Source organism: Trichomycterus rosablanca, chromosome 2, assembly GCF_030014385.1.
Source record: "Trichomycterus rosablanca isolate fTriRos1 chromosome 2, fTriRos1.hap1, whole genome shotgun sequence".
In the NCBI taxonomy this organism is placed as follows: Eukaryota; Metazoa; Chordata; class Actinopteri; order Siluriformes; family Trichomycteridae; genus Trichomycterus; species Trichomycterus rosablanca.
The window spans coordinates 51,774,943-51,797,693 of NC_085989.1; the positions used below are offsets into that span (position 1 = coordinate 51,774,943).

The following is a 22,751-nucleotide window of genomic DNA, read 5'->3' on the forward strand; positions in this document are numbered from 1 at the left end:
TTTTGTCTTATCCTATCTCATCATATCTTATCTCATCTCATCTTCTTATCTCATCCTATCTTAGCTTATCTCATCCTATCTTAGCTTATCTCATCCTATCTTATTTTATCTTATTCTATCTTCTTATTTAATTCTATCCTATCTCATCCTATTTTTTAGCCTATCTGATCCTATCTCATTCTATCTTCTCATGTCATTTTATCTCATCTTATCAGATCTCATCCTATTGTATCTTATCTCATGTCATTTTATGAAGTGCCATTGGTTGTTGACCCCTGGACTACATCTTCCACATAAAATCACGCTTTGAATAAAACAAACCCTGTCAGCATAAGCACACTGACTGGTCTGCAGCTATGCAGCTTGTTTGTTTGTTATTGTTTGTTTATTATTTTAACGTCAAGTTTTACACTTGCATCCACTTACATGGATGATTTAGTATCTCCAATTCAACTCACCTGCACATTTTTGGACTGTGAGAGAACACCGGAGCACCCAGAGGAAACCCATGCAGACACAGGAAGAACATGTAAACTCCACACAAAGAACTCGGACCACCCCACCTTGAGATTGAACCCAGGACCTTCTTGCTGTGAGGTGACAGTGCTACCCACTTAGCCACCGTGCCATCCCTTATTCTATGTAATATAACCACACATCATGCATTAAACAATAATTGCACTTTATTACAGGTTACTATGTGAGCGGAAGGAGCTTTAGGCACTCCACTGTCCTATATTAAGGTATAAGGTGAATTGCTACCCTAATTAGACTGAGTGTGAGGTCTCCTCAGTGTAAAACAGGGGGGTGTTGGGTATATGAGATAGACTGGTGATCTATGCAGGGTATTTTCCAGAGGAACTGGACCCACTGTGACCCTGACCAGGATGAAGCGGTTGATGAAAATGAGCTGAATGTACTGAAGCACACAGAAGTGAAGGTGAGTGGAAGTGAAGGACGTGGAACTGAGCTGCTGAGTATTGTGACATCATCTCTGTGTCACCGTGTTCTAAAGTCTGACTGTAATGAAGCTTCAGCATTTTGCTTTTCTGGACGTGGAGGACGGTACCATGAAGCAGGGTTATCTGTTCATCAGGATGGACAACATCTTTAAAACATGGAGCAGGTTTGTGTTGAGCTAAAATCACACGGCTTAGCCAACACTGTAGACGTGGCTGTAAATCATGTTTAATGTTATTCAATCAGAATCATCAGAAAATCATCTGTTTTATTTGTGTAGCAGTGAAATCAGGCTACAACCTCAGTACACTTCAGCTTTATTACCTTCATCACATTAAAACACATTTATTCATGATTTTAAATAGAATTATTCTCTTTAAACATCACATTTAGTGTAAGAGCTTCTTTTTAAACATCTAAAATACACTTTAATTTAACTAAGTTTTAAATTCACAGTAAATTACAGGCTGTGTTTAATATAAATGTTCTTACTGAAGCTGAATATCATTAAAAACTATTTTTACTTTTATTTATAACTGCTGATCTAATAGTAAAATGTTCAGATTTACTACAAATATCCATTAACACGATATTATAAATGTACAGCTAACAGGAAGCTAAAATCCACCACATGCTGTGATGTTCTATAGTGAACAACAGCTGTATAATAATAATTATACTTTATTTATTTCATTATGATGAATTAAAATACAGTGAATATGATTATTGTAACATCAGTTTATCTGTCGTGTATATAAAGAGCTGCTGGGAGAATCGACTGTTTCAGTAGCTGCCACAGTTCTGTCCTCTAATAGCAGTTTATTAATATAAATGAATGTTTTATTCTACAATTAATTCATTATCCTGTAATTAATGATCCTACAAATCAGTTTAACAGAGAAGAAAAGACAGATTTAAGCTCTAAACCAGCGTTCAGGATCATTGTGGTGTTTTATTTGTGCTGTTTCTCTCTACAGGCGCTGGTTCTCCATTCAGAACAACCAGATCGTCTACAGCAGAGGTGCCCAAATAATTTCTTATAAGGGGCCAAAAGTTAATCTCGGTGAAGGGCCACGGGCCAAAACTAAAAGGTTATGTTATTTTAATATTGTATTATATTAAAATATCACGTTTTTATTGTTAAATGAAACAGTACTGTATATTCTGATTAACAGTGTTTTTATTGATTTTAAAGGATGATAGAAAATGTTTATTTTTAGGAGCAGAAACATTTGAAAAAATGTAAATTTGTAAAGAAAAACATGCGGAGCAAAATATTATTATTCACCATTTTCTCCTCGCCGCTGTACTTTGCTGCCAACTGTTTTTAAATGTTCGTTTATCCATATGCCACTGCCTCATACGCTCCATGATTGACAGCTTCATTCGTGTCATCATAGAGAACTTGATCTCTGCTGACAGGAGCTCCACAGCGCCCCCCTCTCCTACTCACTTTCTCATGTAAAATTGTGGTCAACTAATGAATTGCAGCTAGAGTTATAGGCAGTTAAACACCTGGTGAAAGAAATTCCCAGCTACTGACAAAATTAAGCCCTACTTTGATCTAGCGAGGCGGGCCAAAAAAAATAGACAGCGGGCCAAGTTTGGCCCGCGGGCCCCAAATTGGGCAGCCCTGGTCTACAGGAAGAAGTTAAACGTCAGTCACATGACTTATTTACCTGAGATGATCTAAAATACTCATTTTCACACCAGCACAGAATCTGTTCCTACACCAATCCTTGATTTCTCTCATTCTTAAAGAAACGTTCATACAGTTCTATAGCTAATGCTATGCTAGCACCCGGTCAGAACAGAAGCACTTTTTCATGTCCATCATGTTTGCAGGTTTAAATCCTGAATGTAGACGTGATGAAGTTGTAGATCTGTATTAAATCAGGGCCTGAGAGGACTAAAGTCACATGTCATGATGTGTTATGATGTGGTGATGAATTCTGGTGTGAGCTTTGTGTTTGTACACAGGATAACGTGAATGTGCTGGTGCAGGATCTGCGTCTGTGTTCAGTTAAACAGTGTGAGGACGTCAGACGCTGCTTCTGCTTTCAGCTCATCACACCTACAAAGTGAGTCCAGTTCAGCAGCAATTCCATTCTAATGAGAGTTTGTTTCTGTGACCCTCATCAAGTGTCTGATGTAACAACCCAGGATTCTGTTTACCAGAACATGAAGTATTGCTTAATAAGGCACACAGAAACTGATTACGGCTGACACGGTAGAACAAAGTTTATTTTTTTCCCATGATTTTAAAAAGTCATTATACAAAAATAGTCATTACAACATGATCATTTGCTTTAAAATAAGGTAAGAGTACAACAAGTTTCCTCCTTTAATAAATAGATACGTGTCAAATATTTAATCCACAAAAGCACTTACAAGGGTAATTCATAAGATGGCTAACCGGAGCATCTTAAAGCAACTCAGGGTCATAAACACAGACAACTGTTCCTGCTCAACCAAGAGTCATAGGACCAAGTTAAAAGCCTTCAATAGCTGGCCACCCACTATAAACCAAAGACACACAAAATACAAAAGGCCCGAAAAATAAATACACTTAAATACACTAATAAAAACGCAAAGCTTACACCCAATCCAAAAACACCAGACAATAAATCACACAAACTCATATAAATTAGTGGGGGCCTATTTAAGGCCTATGATTCACGGTACTACTATGACCTGACTTAACCTAGGTTCGCAGCATACTGAAACTTGTTGCACGTGTTGTTAACTAAACCTCTAACTAGAGTTGGCACCCAGCTCCACCGTTCTAGACAATATCGTACTTTTATATAACCAGCGTAGATTTTAATGAGAGAAAACTACTAAGAAAACAGTGGCTATTATCACTACAGGTCTCCTGGCTCTGCAATAAATGCAAATGCACCATTAATTAACCTGCATGGCTGTACCAGAATACTATGATAAGAAAATGAAACTAAAACCTCCTATACCTGCGTACTTTAATTAACTGGGTCCCAAAATCACCGGAACCACCAAGTCCTCACCATAAATACAGCTCACACTGCAAAATACATACATTCAGATGTTTAAATATATTAAGTACAGCCTATGCAGTAACATTAGCATGATCAATCGCTCATACTTGCCTTATAACTGCCGCGCATGCAAACCACTGCCGGATCTCAAAAGCTCACTCGAAACGACCACCGCACATCCACTTTAGCGCCGCACACTTCCGATAACCGCAGGTGTTGCTTGATGTTTTATCCACATATGTGGAAATCAGATAAAACCGACTGCTCCAGACAAAACCCGTAAACCAAGCCACTGGCAAATTAATGCCACTTCACCAGCTGAGCTCCACGCACCACCAGCAACTACCCCGAGACCAAACGATACTTCCAACAACTAACGCGAGACTATATACACTCACACCTGTAATGGCTACCTTAACGGAGTTACCTTCAAGTTAAAAGTCCCTACCGGTTACATCTCATTCATTTATTAGAAAATAATCCACTGTGTGTGTGTGTGAGATCAGGACCTGGATGCTCCAGGCTGATTCGGAGAAGATCAGACAGGATTGGATCAGAGCCACACAGAGCAGCATCATCACAGCCTTCAGCACCACATCAGATAAGGAGGTGATTGTATTTCTATTCACTTTATTGATCTGTTATTGTCCTGATCACTAGATCACTTTCTCACAAGATCACATTTCTGCTGGTGGATCTTTAAATCCTTTATTGGCTTCAATGCAGAAGTAAAATAAAATGATGGATTGTGTGGGATTAAATCTGAGAAGTTTAACCTGAAGCCGTCGACCAACATGAATAGTTAAGGCAGTTGTAGCCTAGTGGTTAAGGTACTGGACTAGTAACCGAAAGGTTGCCGGTTCAAGCCCCACCACTGCCAGGTTGCCACTGTTGGGCCCTTGAGCAAGACCCTTAACCCTCAATTGCTCAGACTGTATACTGTCACATTACTGTAAGTCGCTTTGGAAAAAAGCGTCTGCTAAATGCTGAAAATGTAAATGTAGTTACACCAAAAGCAGGACAAAGTCAATACTCGTCTCCGCTGAAGGATCCACAGCTGCTCCCTTAAACACCCTGAGCATCACACCTGCAGTGAGGAGCAGCTGTGGATCATTAGCTTCATTCACCAACCTCTAACGTGCTCCTCGAGAGAGAGAGGGGCGTGGCACATCGACCTGAGCTCCCGGAGCACCAAGAGGCTTGATTCATGACGACTGTTTAATAGAAATATTTATAGATATTAGACCATGAGAGGTTTCATTAAATGTAGAGTTTTACTGAAGTGGCTTTGAACTGTTTCCTCAGGACGCCGAGCTGAAGAGCGATGATGATGATGATGATGATGTGGAGGCTGAAGATGGGATCATGATGGAGGGTTTTCTGTTCAAGAGAGCCACTAATGTGTTTAAAACATGGAGCAGGTTTGTGGAGAAGAACTAAAAGCTTTTCATTCTACTTTAATGGATGATTTTCATCGTATCGTTGAGGTAAAATGATTGTAGGTGATTAAAACGTCGTTACTGAGCAGAACAAGAGGGTTTGATTTCTGGTTGATTTCAGGGTTCAGTTCAGTATCCTGCAGATGTTTGGATGTTTAAGTTCTGTGTGTTTTCTTCTCTGCAGACGCTGGTTCTCCATAAAGAACAACCAGATTCTCTACCAGTCCAAGTCTAAGGTGAGTCTAACAAGTCCTCATGTTCATGATATAAAAAATAAGAATCATATTAATGTATGAAGCAGATTTACTGAAGCTCTCCTGCACACTGCAGCATCCTGTTCAAATATCATCTTGTGTAAAGAAAATCATCTTTAATCCTTTTAAACAAACACGTTTCCTTAAACACCATCATTCACTGGCTGCTTACTGTGTAGTTTTATTACCTCTACCAGCAAGTGTTTGCTGTACATGGAAAGCTCGACCCAAACACAATAAAAATAAGATTTAAATATAAAGGATCTGGCGTCCTGACGCTGTTACTTATAGCTTAAGTCACCAGCTCTGAATGAAGCTCTGAAAACAGCAAGTTCTGTTAATAATGAAACGATTAAATGATGAATCAAATAAAACGAAGCTCCCGTCCTCTTTCAGACTGTAATTAGACTTTTAATTTAATACTGTGTGTGTGTGTGTGTGTGTGTGTGTGTGTGTGTGTGTGTGTGTGTGTGCAGAATAAAACCACCGTGATGGTGGAGGATCTGCGTCTGTGCTCGGTTAAACCGTGTGAGGAAACCCGACGCTGCTGCTGCTTCCAGATCATCACACCTACAAAGTGAGTCCAGCTGAACAGGGACCCTGACCAGAATTTTATGTATTTATGAAACGTTGTGTTGTTATTTTAGCATGATATAAAGTGGGTGTTATACAGAGGTGTTCACTTCATGGTAGTTATATATCAGATAAACTGTTACGTGTAATACAGAAGTATTATTAACATTCTGCTTTATTCATTACAGGATATGATATAAAGACACGTTAGCTTGTGTTATAGATGTTTGTATAGTGTACAGTCAGTGTGTGTGTGTGTGTGTGTGTGTGTGTAGGAGTGTTACACTGCAGGCTGATTCAGAGGAGACGAGACAGGGTTGGATCAGCGCTATACAGAGCAGCATCATCACGGCCTTTAACAGCACATCAGGTCAGGAGGTGAAGTCAGTGCTGACCACAGGACCTTCACAGAAAGATGAAAGTCCAGTACAGAAGATCAGGGCTATCGAGGGGAACGACACGTGCTGCGAGTGTGGCCGGCCCGAGCCGGAATGGGCCAGCGTTAATCTGGGAGAAAATATTGATGGAGATCAGATACCTCCTTTACTGTGGTAAAATATGGTAGAATCTGGTCATTCTATAGACCTACAGCTGCAGGGACTGTTAGTCTGGTCAGGATCTATATAAAAACTACTGATACACAGTACAGATAGATACAGGATTAAAAAACGCTCCCCTCTGACAGAAGCTGTAACAAGAAAAGTTGTTTTGAAGCAAAACTGTTACTCAAAACATCATTAAATGGTTTAAAATAAAGAAAATGTCCTTGTGTGCACAACTAAGACCCATCAAAACTCAGTCCTGGTCTTAATCCATGTTGTTCAGCATCACTAAGCTTCCAAATAAACGTATTTAATAACTTATCCAGTTAGAAACTGTTGATATTTAAGTCTGTACAGTTTCATTTGTTGTCTTTACTGAGAAAACAGTTTGAATATAAAATTAAAATGCTGGTTAATCTGAGGTTGTAATGATCATGTGTGTAAAATGAATCGTGTTACTGTAAAGATTCCTTCAGATCAAACATCTACTATTAAAGCCTCTCACTGTGTGTGTTATTATCTGGTTCTTTCTCTGTTCTTCAGGGACGATGTGGAATCTTACATCAGAGCCAAATACATCCAGCAGCGCTTCATCAGGAAGGAACCTGATCAAGAACCACAGCTGTTGTCCAAAGAAGCACAAGAACCACGACTGCTGGCTGCAGAACCACGACTGCTGGCTGTAGAACCACGACTGCTGGCTGTAGAACCACGACTGCTGGCTGAGGAACCACGACTGCTGGCTGTAGAACCACGACTGCTGGCTGAGGAACTGCAGAAGATGGCTAAGATGCTGGAAAAAGAATTACAGCTGATGGCAGAAATACTGCAGCTGCTGAACATCAAATGCTTTTAAATCCCTAAAACACACACACACACACACACACACACACACATTAATCCAAAACTTATATTTTATATTTGGCTAAAATTTCCCCTCTTCCCAGTAAAACAAGAGCAAACTAACACAATAGCAAGTGTGCAGGACTACAAGGTAAAATAGAATAAATATAATAAATATCACTGGCAGCCACGCCTAAATATGGGAGCAGCCAAAAGAAGAAGAAAATGATGCACTAATGCAGTTTTATTTCCACAGCCTGTAGGACTATTGAGGGAGAGTCACACTATACCACAATCCTTCACCAGCACCCATGTATGAACCCAGCTGAGGTGCTTCGCTAGCTGCATGAGACTGCTGGGAATATTCAAAAGTCAGTGGTGAACATGTTAAATTCTCTGCTTAATCTCTAAATAAACTTACAGTTGAATTATAATCTGATCAAGTTTCATTTTCACAGCCTGTCAGACCATCAGACCAGAACCACAGGAAGCTCCAGCACATCGTACACTGTGTTGTAAATGACGAAAGGAGATTAGAGGAGACTAGCAGACCAGCACCAGCGCATCATGGTACATCACTCCTAATGTATCAGTACTCTAAATGTTTAAATACAGTCAGTGATCCTGAACATGAAACACTGGCTAATATGACTTGATTATGTTTGTAGTGTCACACAGCTGTACATCAACTTCTGGTGCTAAAATATCCTCACCAGTGCAGTCCAACAACCACAGAAGATCCCTGTCCATGATATTCAAGATCAACCTGAAGAGACTCCACAGATCTTCAGTCTGTTTAATTAGAGTAAAAATAAAGTAGAATTATAGAAATATCACTGATGTGTGTGTTGTTTCTCTAATATGTTAAACACTGTTACAGTATTAGTTCACTTTTCTATTACTGATGAAGTAGAGCTGCTGTTTTGGGTCAGATTAAAGTGTTGCTGCCAAAAAAGAACGAGACATGGCTAGCACCACTACAAATAAATGGGACTATAGTCGCACTGAAATTGGATACTGGTGCAAAAGCAAATCTTATCAGCATGTCTGACATCACATCAATGAAAGAAAGGCCAAAAATACAAGGAAATACACTGAAAGATTATAATGGACAGAGCACTGAATGTCTAGGCACCTGTAAGCTAAAAGTCACTGTGAAAGGCAAAGTGCACAAGCTACTCTTCTCAGTTGTTCCTGAAGGACTCGATTCACTGCTTGGTGATAGAGCCTGTGCAGATTTGAAGCTTGTAAAAAGAGTGTATCGAATTAACACTGATCTGACTGCTTCACCTTACTCTGTTGACTCCATAGTACAAAAATTCCCAGATTCCTCTTCAGAGGGTTCACTGTATTTCCATTTACATACAAGATACAGCTAAAGAAAATGCAAAGCCAGTTGTGCATGCAGCTGGAAGAGTTCCAATAGCATTAAAGGACAGCAATAGCATTAAAGGACAGCATGAGCAAGATATTAAAGCAACAGCAAGAAACACAGGACTGTAACATGTCATTGAAAATATGCAGAATGGATGGGCTTCAGGATCCTGTCCGCAGTTCTACCACATAAGAGGTGAGCTGAGTGTGGTGAAAGGACTATTGTTGAAACAAAATAGGATTGTTATCCCACAGGAACTGAGACAGGACATAATGCAATTCATGAGGGACAACTTGGTGTCGAAAATTGTAAAAGAAGGGCGAGAGAGACTGTGTTCTGGCCTGGAATGTTGTTACTGACTATTACTGCATGCAGAAACATATGACTTCAAACATGTAACGTCTAGCCCTCTGTATCCACAGTCCAAAGGTAAAGCTGAGAATGGAGTCCACATTCTCAATCAACTCCTGAAGAAAGCACCTGACAGCAATGCAGATCCATATCTTGCTCTACTCAGCTACAGAGCATCACCTTTGGAGTGCGGGCTATCTCCTGCAGAACTACCCATGAAAAGGAAGCTCAGGACAACACTACCAAGCTGCTCAAAGCAAAAGAAACATCCTAAGCTGGAATAAAGGCTAAAACTACAGACGTTTTTATGACAGGACAGCCAAGCAGCTTCCATCGCTGTTAAGGGATGACCCTGTCCGGATCGAACCAAAGAAGGACAGATCATCAGGCGGAATCGACACAGTCTTCCTAAAATAATAATGTAAACAGGATGTATTCATTTAAGTTGCCAGGGTGTTGAGTTATTTTGAGAGCACAGCAAATTTACACTGTTATACAAGCTGTACACTGACTACTTTACATTGTTCAATCTGTCCATATTATCTAATCAAATCTAATTTGATCTATTAACCACAGTGCCACCATTGGCAACTGTAAAACTAGAGGTAGGCAATAGCACATGAGAATTAGAACAGGGACCAGAATAGTTAACAGTCAGTGTCCCCATCCACCCCACAGGCTGCTTATTTGATGTTTTATTATTAGTTATAATGTAGTTGACTGAACTGCGGTTCGAGTCGTTATTGAATGAATGTGGTGCTGATGTTTCACTTCCGTCCAGTAGAGGGAGAATAAACCTAAACGCTGTAGATCAACCAGCTCAGTTCAAACAACAAGAAGAAGAAAGCAGAAGCAGCAACACGTTTGTACTGAAGTGAATCTGTAAGTAAAATAGTTATTAATGTATGTATTACAATTAAGCTAACTACATTATAATTAATAGTAACAATGTAAATAATAATAATGAATGACTTTGAGGATTTAAGTAGCTCGAAATCTTTTTTTTTTTATTAAAATACACAAACTGCTATTCCGCTAACTGTTAGCACGACACGATTCAGTACTAATGAACCGATTCATCGGAACCGATTCAGCTAAATGATTTTACTGATTCAGTTTAATTATTATTTTAAAAGTTTTAGATGAAGGTAAAGATAAACGTTATTTTAGCTTTGTTTATGTGTTTACAGCTGTATAGATAAATTATTTATTTTTCTTTCACAGTTTACAGGTTTTATAGCTCGTTGTTATAGAAACACGTCAAGTTTATTTTAGCTTTGTTTACAGATGTTTATCTTTTTTTTATTTTTAGCAGTTTTTTACATGTCTGTGTAGGTGTTCAGTCATTCAGGGGGGGGGCGACTTTATTGAACAACAAATATATTACAAGGTGTAACATACACAATAAAATTCAGACAATTATTAACTAAAAATTGTTCGAGGTTACTATCAATAAAATTAGCTAAAGCAGGAATTTATAGATGATACCATTTAATGGTTTTCTAAAATGACCTTAAGGGATAGAGAACTTTTCTAACAGTGTTAAAATACGTCTTGTCTTCACATTTTTACAGAATTTTAACGAATTAATGTACGATATAAAGGATGCCTTAAAAGTATTGAAGTTTGGTCTATTATTCATGACTTTACAACAATGAATGTGATATTTGGATAATATTAAGAGAAGGTTGACAATATAAGTCTCATCTGATTTCAATGTCACTTTTAGTTATTCCAAATAGAATAAATTCAGTTTTCAATTTAAAGTTATATTTGTGACAAAATGAACATCCAGTATTTATATATTTTTTTAAATTTAGCAATAGTTTTATTGATAGGGGAACATCCGTGCAGAATACTTCCCTTACCTTATTTGTGATAAAAAAAAAATTGGTAAAAGCCATGTCATTTTCCAATCTACAGTAGTGTGAAAAAGTGTTTGCCCCCTTCCTCATTTCCTGTTTTTTTGCATTTTTGTCACACTTAAGTGTTTCGGAACATCAAACCAATTTAAATATTAGTCAAAGACAACACAAGTAAACACAAAATGCAATTTTTAAATGAAGGTGTTTATTATTAAGGGAGAAAAAAAATCCAAACCTTCATGGCCCTGTGTGAAAAAGTGATTGCCCCCCTTGTTAAAACATACTGTAACTGTGGTTTATCACACCTGAGTACATTGTCTCTAGCCACACCCAGGCCTGATTATTGCCACACCTGTTCTCAATCAAGACATCACTTAAATAGGACCTGCCTGACAAAGTGAAGTCCACCAAAAGATCCCTAAAAGCTACACATCATGCCGAGATCCAAAGAAATTTAGGAACAATTGAGAAGGAAAGTAATTGAGATCTATCAGTCTGGAAAGGGTTATAAAGCCATTTCCAAAGCTTTGGGAATCCATCGAACCACAGTGAGAGCCATTATTCACAAATGGCAAAGACATGGAACAGTGGTGAACCTTCCCAGGAGTGGCCGGCCACCCAAAATTACCGCAAGAGCGCAGCGACGACTCATCCAAGAGGTCACAAAAGACCCCACAACAACGTCCAAAGAACTGCAGGCCTCACTTGCCTCAGTTAAGGTCAGAGTTCATGCCTCCACCATCAGAAAGAGACTGGGCAAAAATGGCCTGCATGGCAGAGTTCCAAGAAGAAAACCACTGCTGAGCAAAAAGAACATTAAAGCTCGTCTTAATTTTTCCAAAACACATCTTGATGATCCCCAAGACTTTTGGGAAAACATTCTGTGGACCGATGAGACAAAAGTTGAACTCTTTGGAAGGTGTGTGTCCCATTACATCTGGCGTAAAAGTAACACTACATTTCAGAAAAAGAACATTACACCAACAGTAAAATATGGTGGTGGTAGTGTGATGGTCTGGGGCTGTTTTGCTGCGTCAGGACCTGGAAGACTTGCTGTGATAAATGGAACTATGAATTCTGCTGTCTACCAAAAGATCCTGAAGGAGAATGTCCGACCATCTGTTCGTGACCTCAAGCTGAAACCAACTTGGGTTCTGCAGCAGGACAATGATCCAAAACACACCAGCAAGTCCACCTCTGAATGGCTGAAGAAAAACAAAATGAAGACTTTGAAGTGGCCTAGTCAAAGTCCTGGCCTGAATCCTATTGAGATGCTGTGGTATGACCTTAAAAAGGCCGTTCATGCTGGAAAACCCTCTAATGTAACTGAATTACAACAATTCTGCAAAGATGAGTGGGCCAAAATTCCTCCAGATTGCTGTAAAAGACTCATTGCAAGTTATCGCAAACGCTTGGTTGCAGTTGTTGCTGCTAAGGGTGGCCCAACCAGTTATTAGGTTTAGGGGGCAATCACTTTTTCACACAGAGTCATGTAGGTTTGGATTTTTTTCTCCCTTAATAATAAACACCTTCATTTAAAAATTGCATTTTGTGTTTACTTGTGTTGTCTTTGACTACTATTTAAATTGGTTTGATGTTCCGAAACACTTAAGTGTGACAAACGTGCAAAAAAATAGAAAATCAGGAAGGGGGCAAACACTTTTTCACACCACTGTATATCATAATATAAGTTATTCCAAAAGAATACTGCAGCTGGTTTAGATATTATATTCCTTTGAACAATGTTCCTAATACATACAGTGGTATGTAAAAGTTTGGGCACCCCTGATATTTTTCATGATTTTCCTTTATAAATCTTTGGTTGTTCGGATCAGCAATTTCAGTTAAATATATCATATAGCAGATGAACACAGTGATATTTGAGAAGTGAAATGAAGTTTATAGGGTTTACAGAAAGTGTGCAATAATTATTTAAACAAAATTAGGCAGGTGCATAATTTTGGGCACCCTTGTCGTTTTATTGATTTGAATACCTTGAGCACTAATTATTGGAACACATAATTTGTTTTGTAAGCTCATTGACCCTTGACCTACATACACAGGTGAATCCAATTATGAGAAAGGGTTAAGGTGGCCAATTGCAAGTGTTTCACCTTTTTGCATCTTCTTTGAAGAGTGGCAACATGGGAGCCTCAAAACAACTTTCAAATAACCTGAGAACAAAGATTGTTCAACATCATGGTTTAGGGAAGGATACAAAAAGCTATCTCAGAGATTTCAGCTGTCAGTTTCCACTGTGAGGAACATAAGACCACAGGCACAGTTCTAGTTAAGGCCCAAAGTGGCAGGCCAAGAAAAATCTTAGATAGGCAGAGGCGAAGGATGGTGAGAACAGTCATAGTCAACCCACAGACCAGCTCCAAAGACCTACAACATCATCTTGCTGCAGATGGTGTCACTGTGCATCGTTCAACTATTCAGCGCACTTTGCGCAAGGAGGCTGTATGGGAGAGTAATGCAGAAGAAGCCTTTTCTGTACACATGCCACAAACAGAGTCGCTTGAGTTATGCTAAAGCACATTTGGACAAGCCAGCTTCATTTTGGAATAAGGTGCTGTGGACTGATGAAACTAAAATTGAGTTATTTGGACATAACAAGGGGTGGTATGCATGGCAGAAAAAGAAGACAGCATTCCAAGACAAACACTTGCTACCCACAGTAAAATTTGGTGGCGGTTCCATCATGCTGTGGGGCTGTGTGGCCAGTGCAGGTACTGGAAATCTTGTTAAAGTTGAGGGTCGCATGGATTCCAGTCAATATCAGCAGATTCTTAAGAACAATGTTCAAGAATCAGTGACAAAGTTGAAGTGGCGCCGGGGCTGGATACTTCAACAAGACAACGACCCTAAACACTGCTCAAAATCTACTAATGCGTTCATGCAGAGGAACAAGTACAACGTTCTGGAATGGCCATCTCAGTCTCCAGACCTGAATATTATTGAAAATCTGTGGTGTGATTTAAAGCGGGCTGTCCATGCTCGGAAACCATCAAACCTGACTGAACTGGAGATGTGTTGTAAAGAAGAATGGTCCAAAATACCTCCAATCAGAATCCAGACTCTCATTGGAAGCTATAGGAAGCGTTTAGAGGCTGTTATTTCTGCAAAAGGAGGATCTACTACATATTGATGTAATTTTTCTGTTGGGGTGCCCGAAATTATGCACCTGCCTAATTTTGTTTAAATAATTATTGCACACTTTCTGTTAACCCTATAAATCTCATTTCACTTCTCAAATATCACTGTGTTCATCTGCTATATGATATATTTAACTGAAATTGCTGATCCGAACAACCAAAGATTTATAAAGGAAAATCATGAAAAATATCAGGGGTGTCCAAACTTTTACATACCACTGTAAGTTTGGTTCTCTTCCACCTCCAGCACAGAGCAGAGGTTACCTATTTCAGATCTCACCCAGCAACAAGAAATTCTGTTTTCTGATTGGCTGAGAAAATAATTTTTTCTGATTGGCCGATAGGTCGCTAATTCAAGACAGCTGTATGAGCGCAGAGTAGTCTGCCTTTAACTCGTGTGTAGGCTATAGTAATTTAAGTGCGGCGAAGTTCATCATTTCTCAGTGTGAGAAATACCATGTGTGTCTCACGCTCAATGCGCACACATTGGCTCTTGTGATCTTTATGACACATATGATGATTCTCTCTTACTGTTTTGTACAAATATAAAGTTCATTTAGCTTCGATTTAAGGTTGTTTTCCATAGAAAAGCATTAAGTATCTTTATTTACACGTAATTTTACAGTTTCTTTATTTTGATTTTGCTTTTGTAATGACCAACCAGATCGTCACATTTTAAATCCATGAATAAAAACAGACAGCAATTATATGTACATTTACATTTACTCTTTCAGCATTTAGCAGGCGCTTTTATCTAAAGCGACTTACACGATGAGCAACTGAGGGTTAAGGGTCTTGCTCAGGGACCCAACAGTGGCAACTTGGTGGTGGCGGGGCTTGAACCGGCAACCTTCTGTTTACTAGTCCAGTACCCTAACCACTGAGCTATCACTGGAAATATGTATCCATGCTCTGTCTGTCTGTCCATCCATCTGTCCATCCATTCATCCATGTGTGTGTGTCTTTATGTTAGATCTTTAATAATGCAGTCAGCAGAAGTGGGACACATCGCCCCCATGGATATAAAAGATGAAGGATCTGAAGATGAAGATTTCTGCTGTAAGTACATATGGAACAATTTAGCACTTTTCCACCAGACAGTGTGGTACAGAACAGGATGGTCAGTACTGGGGTCAGTAATTAGTGGATAGTGGATCAGAATCTGTCCTGTATGGTTCTGTCCTGTGGAGAAGTGCTGCTTCACTCCAGTCTGGACTCAAGTTTTTAATGGAACTAAGATTTATTATATCATTAAAACAACAACAACAACACGCCTCCCTACACTAGTCCCAGTTGTTGAGCTTTCTTCACATGTTGATGTCATTTCAGGTGAAGTATCATTAATCCCTCTGGAACTCATCACCTCTGATAGACACCTCTCCTCAGTGTACCAATCACTTGGAGGTGTCCTGCCTCAGAAGAAGGAGGAACCTGAAGATGAAGATGATCTCAGTAAGAATGTTTCAAATCTTGAGCAATGAAACCTGTTTTATTTATTAATGGTTCATCTGTCAGAATGTTTCTATCATCAGTAATGATAATAATAATAATGATATTTATAATATTAATAATATAATCCAGTAAATAACTGAGGCGTGTAAAAGAGTGAATATGTTCTGTTGCTATATTGAAAGTAAAAGTGCTGAGGTTATTTACTCTTTATCTCACTCTATACTCACTCAGTACCGTGTCTTTGCTCCTCTTCACTTTTAGCTTTGAAAATCATTTGATCTGCTCTGTGTTTATTGTGATGTTTGTAATTGATGGTGTTACAAGAGCAGCTCGTGTTTTTCTTCTTCAGGATTGAACAAGGATTTCTGCTGCTCCTCGAGTCCACGTTCCTGTACAACCCAAAATCATCTCCACAATCACATCAAGACCCCCCACAGTGTCAAATATGAGACCCTGGTGAAGATTGAGACTGAACATGAGGATCTGACACCCACCAGAAGCTCCAGTGATCAGCAGACGTCCTCTGGTGCTGTCAGCATTAACAGCTCTCTCACCAGAGAACAGAACAGAAGGAACGTCTGCTCACAGTGTGGGAAGAGCTTTAGTTCTCCCAGTGCTCTTAAAAGACACCAGCGCATTCACACTGGAGAGAAACCGTTTCAGTGCTCACAGTGTGGGAAGAGCTTTAGTTCTCCCAGTGCTCTTAAAATACACCAGCGCATTCACACTGGAGAGAAACCGTTTCAGTGCTCACAGTGTGGGAAAAGTTTTAATCAACAGATTAATCTTAAAATACACCAGCGCATTCACACCGGAGAGAAACCGTATCAGTGCTCACAGTGTGGGAAGAGCTTTAGTAAACAGGGTCATCTAAAAACACACCAGCGCATTCACACTGGAGAGAAACCTTATCAGTGCTCACAGTGTGGGAAGAGCTTTAGTTCTCTAGGCGCTCTTAAAAAACACCAGCACGTTCACACTGGAGAAAAACCGTATCGGTGCTCACAGTGTGGGAAAAGTTTTAATCGACAGAGTATTTTTAATATACACCAGCGCATTCACACCGGAGAGAAACCATATCATTGCTCACAGTGTGGGAAGAGTTTTAATCAACAGACTAATCTCAAAAGACACCAGCTCATTCACACTGGAGAGAAACCTTATCAGTGCTCACAGTGTGGGAAAAGTTTTAATCGACAGAGTACTTTCAAACTACACCAGCGCATTCACACTGGAGTGAAACCGTATCAGTGCTCACAGTGTGGGAAGAGTTTTAATGGTCAAAGTTCTCTCAAAGTACACCAGCGCATTCACACTGGAGAGAAACCGTATCAGTGCTCACAGTGTGAGAAGAGTTTTAATCAACAGAGTACTTTCAAACTACACCAGAGCATTCACACTGGAGAGAAACCGTATCAGTGCTCACATTGTGGGAAGAGTTTTAATGGTCAAAGTTCTCTCAAAGTACACCAGCGCATTCACACTGGAGAGAAACCGTATCAGTGCTCACATTGTGGGAAGAGTTTTAATGGTCAAAGTTATCTCAAAGTACACCAGCGCATTCACACTGGAGAGAAACCGTATCAGTGCTCACAGTGTGGGAAGAGTTTCAATCAACGGAGTACTCTCAAACTACACCAGCGCATTCATACTAGAGTGAAACCATATCAGTGCTCACAGTGTGGGAAGAGTTTTAATCGACAGAGTGATCTTAAAAAACACCAGTGCATTCACACTGGAAATATTCAGTAATATTTTAATAAATCTTCATGGTTTTCACATAGCTGATAACTATACCAACATCTCCACCCTGATGGAACTCATGCTTTTACCTGGTTTAGCACCTGTGTGGTGGAAGCGCCTGCAAGCCCGTCCAGCGTGTCGTCGATGCGTGGCAGTGGGTAGGAGTCCACCTTCGTGACGGCGTTTAGTCGTCTGTAGTCCACACAAAATCGCCAATCGCCATTCTTCTTGCGCACTAGCATGACTGGTGCAGCCCAGGGACTGCTAGATGGTTCAATAATTCCTGCCTTTGCTTTTTCCTGAATCTTTTGTTCAGCCACTTGTTGCTTTGCCCACGGCAGGCGATGCGGGTTCAGTTTGGTGGGTTCTGCGTCCCCGGTGTCGATCCGATGCTCCACCATATCAGTTCGTGTACATTCAAACTCATCCGCAGCGAACACATCCATAAACCCTGTTATAGATCCCATAGCTGCCGCTGCTGCTCTTCATCAAGTCCATCACAACTTATGCTCCATAATTCCCGCACTGCGTTTTGTGTGGCTTCAGAGGGTTCTTTGTGAAGCTTGGGTGCGCTGCCCCCGGTTCCCTGGGTTCTCTCCAACTCACCCGCTGCTGCGTGTTCAGCTCCTTCGAGTGAGCAGAGTTTCACCTCGGTTGCCTGGGGTGCCACTCAGCTCCCAGTGGGTCCTCCCTCTCCATTCGGCGCTGCGTGTTCAGCTCCTCCAAGTGAGGGAAACTTTCCACCAGTTGCCATGCGTTGACGCCGGTGGGCGTCTACATAGTTAGCCCCTACCACACGATTCAGTTGCTCACTTTCAGTTTCCATCAGCTGTAGGTACTCCCCGCACGCCTTCAACATCTTAGTTTCCACACAGATCCGGGCTTGAACTGCTGCGAGTAGATCCAGCCTCTTCAATAGGTGCTAGCCAGAAGTTATGATGTAACACTTGACACCCCAGCTTTACTGACAGTCTCTGTTTGCCCCTAATCAACATAACTTCACCCGTCATGGGTGAAGTTTAACAGCTCCCTCTTATCCCAGCCTTGCTGTAGCACCCCCGGTCTAATAATGGAAATAGTTGAGCCAGTATCTACTAACGCTGTAAGTTTGATACCACCCACCTCACAATGTAGCCAAAGTCCATGCTGTTTCCCAATCCGGCCGGCCACATACTCCGTCACGAGGGCATTTCCCGACGGGGCCAGGCCATTCCTCACTGGCTGGCCCCCTCGTCGTTTCCCGCTGGTTCTACCTCTTTGCAGTGGCGAGCACGATGGCCGCACTTCCGGCACCGACAGCACACAATCTGGCTTTCCTGGGTTACTCGCTGCACGAAAGCTTCTTCATCCTCTACCTCAGTTGCACGACATTGCGTTACAGGAATGGGGGAAAGGCTGCATATGATCGGTTCAGCACGCTCAGCCTCCCTAACTGCGTCTGCCAAGCTCAGCGGTGCGGCTAAGCGTAAATGCAGTTGAATCCGCTCTGGTGTTAATGCGTTGATAAACGCCTCCAATGGCAGTTATTGCTGCACCTCTTCTGGGAACTGTGGGTAAGCCTGCCGTGCCAGCGTGCTAAGTTCCACCGCCAAGACGCTTACCCTTTCGCTTTTGCGTCGCCTTCTTTCTCTCAGCGCACGTTGCTGTTGCTCCGTGGGTGGCGTTCTGCCGAAGCGCCAACGTAGCGCTATTTTTAGTGATTCCAACTTGCCGTGCTCGGACTCCGGTACGTCTAAAAGAACTCGCAGCGCTTCTCCTTCCAGCGGCAGGCTTAGTTGTAGCGCCGTCTCCTCTGCTGTCCACCTGAGCGCCGCAGTGTTGAGTTGTGCCTCGTAGCATTCCCATGGTGCGCTGCCGTCAAAGCGTGGAAGTCGTGCCGCCATTGGCACGCCGTCCTCTCGCACACATGAGCGACGCCGTGGCGTAGAAATGGCTCTTGGTGCCCTCGTATGCCGCGGACATCTCTAGGAACTGAGCAGTCCTGATGCTCTGCACCAAAACCCGCAAGTGTACCTTGCAACTGCACTTCCTGTTCCTCCAAGGCTTGCTCCACTTCATTTAGGGCTCAATGCAGCTTTTCCGCTGGAGAAACTTCTTGACCCCACTTCTGACACCATTGTGATGAAGTGAAGAACCCAGAGGCAGAGAATTTTGTTAACTCACTCACCAAGATACACGTTCTTTTGAACAGAACTACAGTACTGGTAGTGTAACTTTAACATGTGAACGAATGCCGATCCCACAGACCCAGCCATAAAACACCCCCACGGTAACTAGACTGAACCCAGGGAGCGAATGTTCCGCCTTCTAATTACTGGCACTAGCTGCTTACAGGCAAGATGCCACAATATTATTAATTAATGCTGTTAACTAATTAATTACTTACTGGATTAATTAACATTCTTTCAGTAATGCACAGTAAATTGTATATGCAGAGACTATTTAAATTAGACACTGTTTATATATCATCTTTATTTATACATGTATATATAGGTTAAATTATATACCTGTAGTTATCAGGTCTTGAACAACAGTTGTAGTTGGTGTTTTTGAGAAGGTAAATGAAATCAGTATTCCACAGTTTTCTTGTCCTTTATGTTCCACACACAACACTGAATAACGCTGGGAAATGCATGGAAAAAAATATTGACATTTCTGTTATACATAACTCATTACTGACCAACTATTTTTTGGATGGTGGACCATTCTGAACACACCTGTGGCCTATCCTGGTAGTGACATATTAATGTGTGTTACATTGACATGAATGTTTCAGCATTGCTGAGATGTTGTAAGTGTACACTTACCTGCCCTTTTATTAGCCACATCTACCTTGCACCTCCACCTTGCTGTTATGCTATAGTTAGAGACTATAGCCCATCCATTGTTGAATGGATATTTTGGTTTGGTGCACTGTTTCATGATTCAAATTTCAATTTTTAAATAAACTATCCATTTATTAATAACTACATATTTGCACATCATTAGTTAATGTATCTATGCATCATGAAATTTGTCTACATTCAGCATGAATTCATGATGATGTGCCCCACCAAGTAAAGTCATGACATACATATACATTTACTAGCCATGTGTATATATTAATAAATCATTAATTAAGTAGGGGGTAACTTTAAAATTAGTCCATCTACTAAAATGCACAATTTCCAAACCTTTTTTTGCTACATAAAATATGAGCCTAGTGGGTAGAGCTTTGGGCTATCAACCGGAAGTTTGGGGGTTCAAATCCAGGCTCTGCTGTGCAGCCACTGTTGGGTCCTTGAGCAAGGCCACTAACCCTGTCTGCTCCGGGGCGCTGTAAGGTGGCTGACCCCAGCTTCCAAACAAGCTGGGATATGCGAAGAAAGAATTTCATTGTACTGTACAACTGTATATGTATATGTGACAAAAAAGTGTATCTTCTTTTTCTAATAAAAAAAAACTCAAAAAGGAAACACATAAAGAATACAGTTCTTTATTAAAGAGAACAAAACAAGGTGTATTCATTTACGTTGCCAATGGTTTAGACATGAATGACTGTGTGTTGAGTTATTTTGAGAGCACAGCAAATTTACACTGTTATACAAGCTGTACACTGACTACTTTACATTGTTCTATCTGTCTATATTATCTAATCAAATCTAATCCATAAACCACAGTGCCACCATTAGCAACTGTAAAACTAGATGTAGGCAATAGCACATGAGAATTAGAACAGGGACCAGAATAGTAACAGTCAGTGTCCCCATCCACCCCACAGGCTGCTTATTTGATGTTTTATTATTAGTTATAATGTAGTTGACTGAACTGCGGTTCGAGTCGTTATTGAATGAATGTGTTGCTGATGTTTCACTTCCGTCCAGTAGGGGGAGAATAAACCTAAACGCTGTAGATCAACCAGCTCAGTTCAAACAAGAAGAAGAAGCAGAAGAAGCAACACGTTTGTACTGAAGTGAATCTGTAAGTAAAATAGTTATTAATGTATTTATTACAATTCAGTTAACTACATTATTATTGATGTATTTAATGACTAAGGATTTAAGTAGCTTGAACTCTTTTTTCCCAATTTAAACACCGAAAGTGCTACTCCGCTGTTAGCATCACATGATTCAGTACTAACGAAACGATTCATTTGAACCGATTCAGCTTAGTGATTGGACTGAGTTTATTGATTATTTTAAGTTTTAGATAAAGGTAAAGATAAACGTTATTTTAGCTTTGTTTATGTTTTTTACATCTGTATAGATAAAACATCTATTTTTCTTTCACAGCTTACAAGTTTTATAGCTCGTTGTTATAGAATTGTCAAGTTTATTTTAGCTTTGTTTACAGATGTTTATCTTGTTATTTGTAGCAGTTTTTTACATGTCTGTGTAGATTTTCAGTCATTCAGGTCCTGATAGTCTTGAGTCTCCATCAAAACACCCTTAGAAGAGAAACTGGTTCATCCCAAGTACAAAATGTTCCAGCACAAAGTGAGCAGTGTTGTGTGATGTACAATGCAGTGAGGAGTGATCACACCTTTACATAGGAGAGACTAAATCACTCCACAGTTCATGCTACAATATAGCAGATTCATCTCATCAGCACCATACTCAGCTCTACATCTGTACCTGGAGGAGAAGGAACCTTTTAGCATACAGATGTTCACATTTTGGACATAGAAGGCAGATTTAAAAGAGGACTAAAGGAGGCCATCTGTGTCTGGAATCATTATCTTTAAACGAAGGTGGTGACTTACAACAGCAATTATTAGCACCTATGAAGCAGGTTAACCCCCATTCACACCTCAACCCATGTGACAATAACAACATGATGGCAGGGTGGGACGACGTCTCTCATATGAGACACACATTGGCTCTTGTGATCTTTATGATGATTCACTGGAGTGAAACCGTATCAGTGCTCACAGTGTGGGAAGAGCTTTAGTTCTCCCAGTGCTCTTAAAATGCACCAGCGCATTCACACTGGAGAGAAACCGTATCAGTGCTCACAGTGTGGGAAGAGCTTTAATCAACAGAGTATTCTCAAACTACACCAGTGCATTCACACTGGAGAGAAACCGTATCAGTGCTCACAGTGTGGGAAGAGTTTTAATCGACAGAGTACTCTCAAACAACACCAACGCATTCACACTGGAGAGAAACTGTATCAGTGTTCACAGTGTGGGAAGAGCTTTAGT

General features: G+C 40.5%; 1 protein-coding gene across 1 annotated transcript; it reads left to right on the plus strand.

Moving 5' to 3' along the window:
* The first annotated feature begins 6,126 nt into the window (after positions 1 to 6,126).
* On the plus strand, positions 6,127 to 8,458 carry LOC134335218 (uncharacterized). The gene is made up of 5 exons (XM_063017713.1): positions 6,127 to 6,244; positions 6,516 to 6,791; positions 7,326 to 7,996; positions 8,084 to 8,195; positions 8,294 to 8,458. Exons 1-3 carry the CDS (start codon positions 6,159 to 6,161, stop codon positions 7,636 to 7,638), a joined length of 675 nt encoding a protein of 224 aa, XP_062873783.1. The 5' UTR covers positions 6,127 to 6,158; the 3' UTR covers positions 7,639 to 7,996; positions 8,084 to 8,195; positions 8,294 to 8,458.
* The last annotated feature ends 14,293 nt before the right edge of the window (positions 8,459 to 22,751 follow it).

Coding starts and splice junctions, on each gene's coding strand:
- LOC134335218 (XM_063017713.1), top strand. CDS start 6,159: ATGGTGGAGGATCTGCGTCTGTGCTCGGTTAAACCGTGTGAGGAAACC. Junction 6,245..6,515: donor CAGATCATCACACCTACAAA/GTGAGTCCAGCT, acceptor GTGTGTGTGTAG/GAGTGTTACACTGCAGGCTG. Junction 6,792..7,325: donor CAGATACCTCCTTTACTGTG/GTAAAATATGGT, acceptor TCTGTTCTTCAG/GGACGATGTGGAATCTTACA.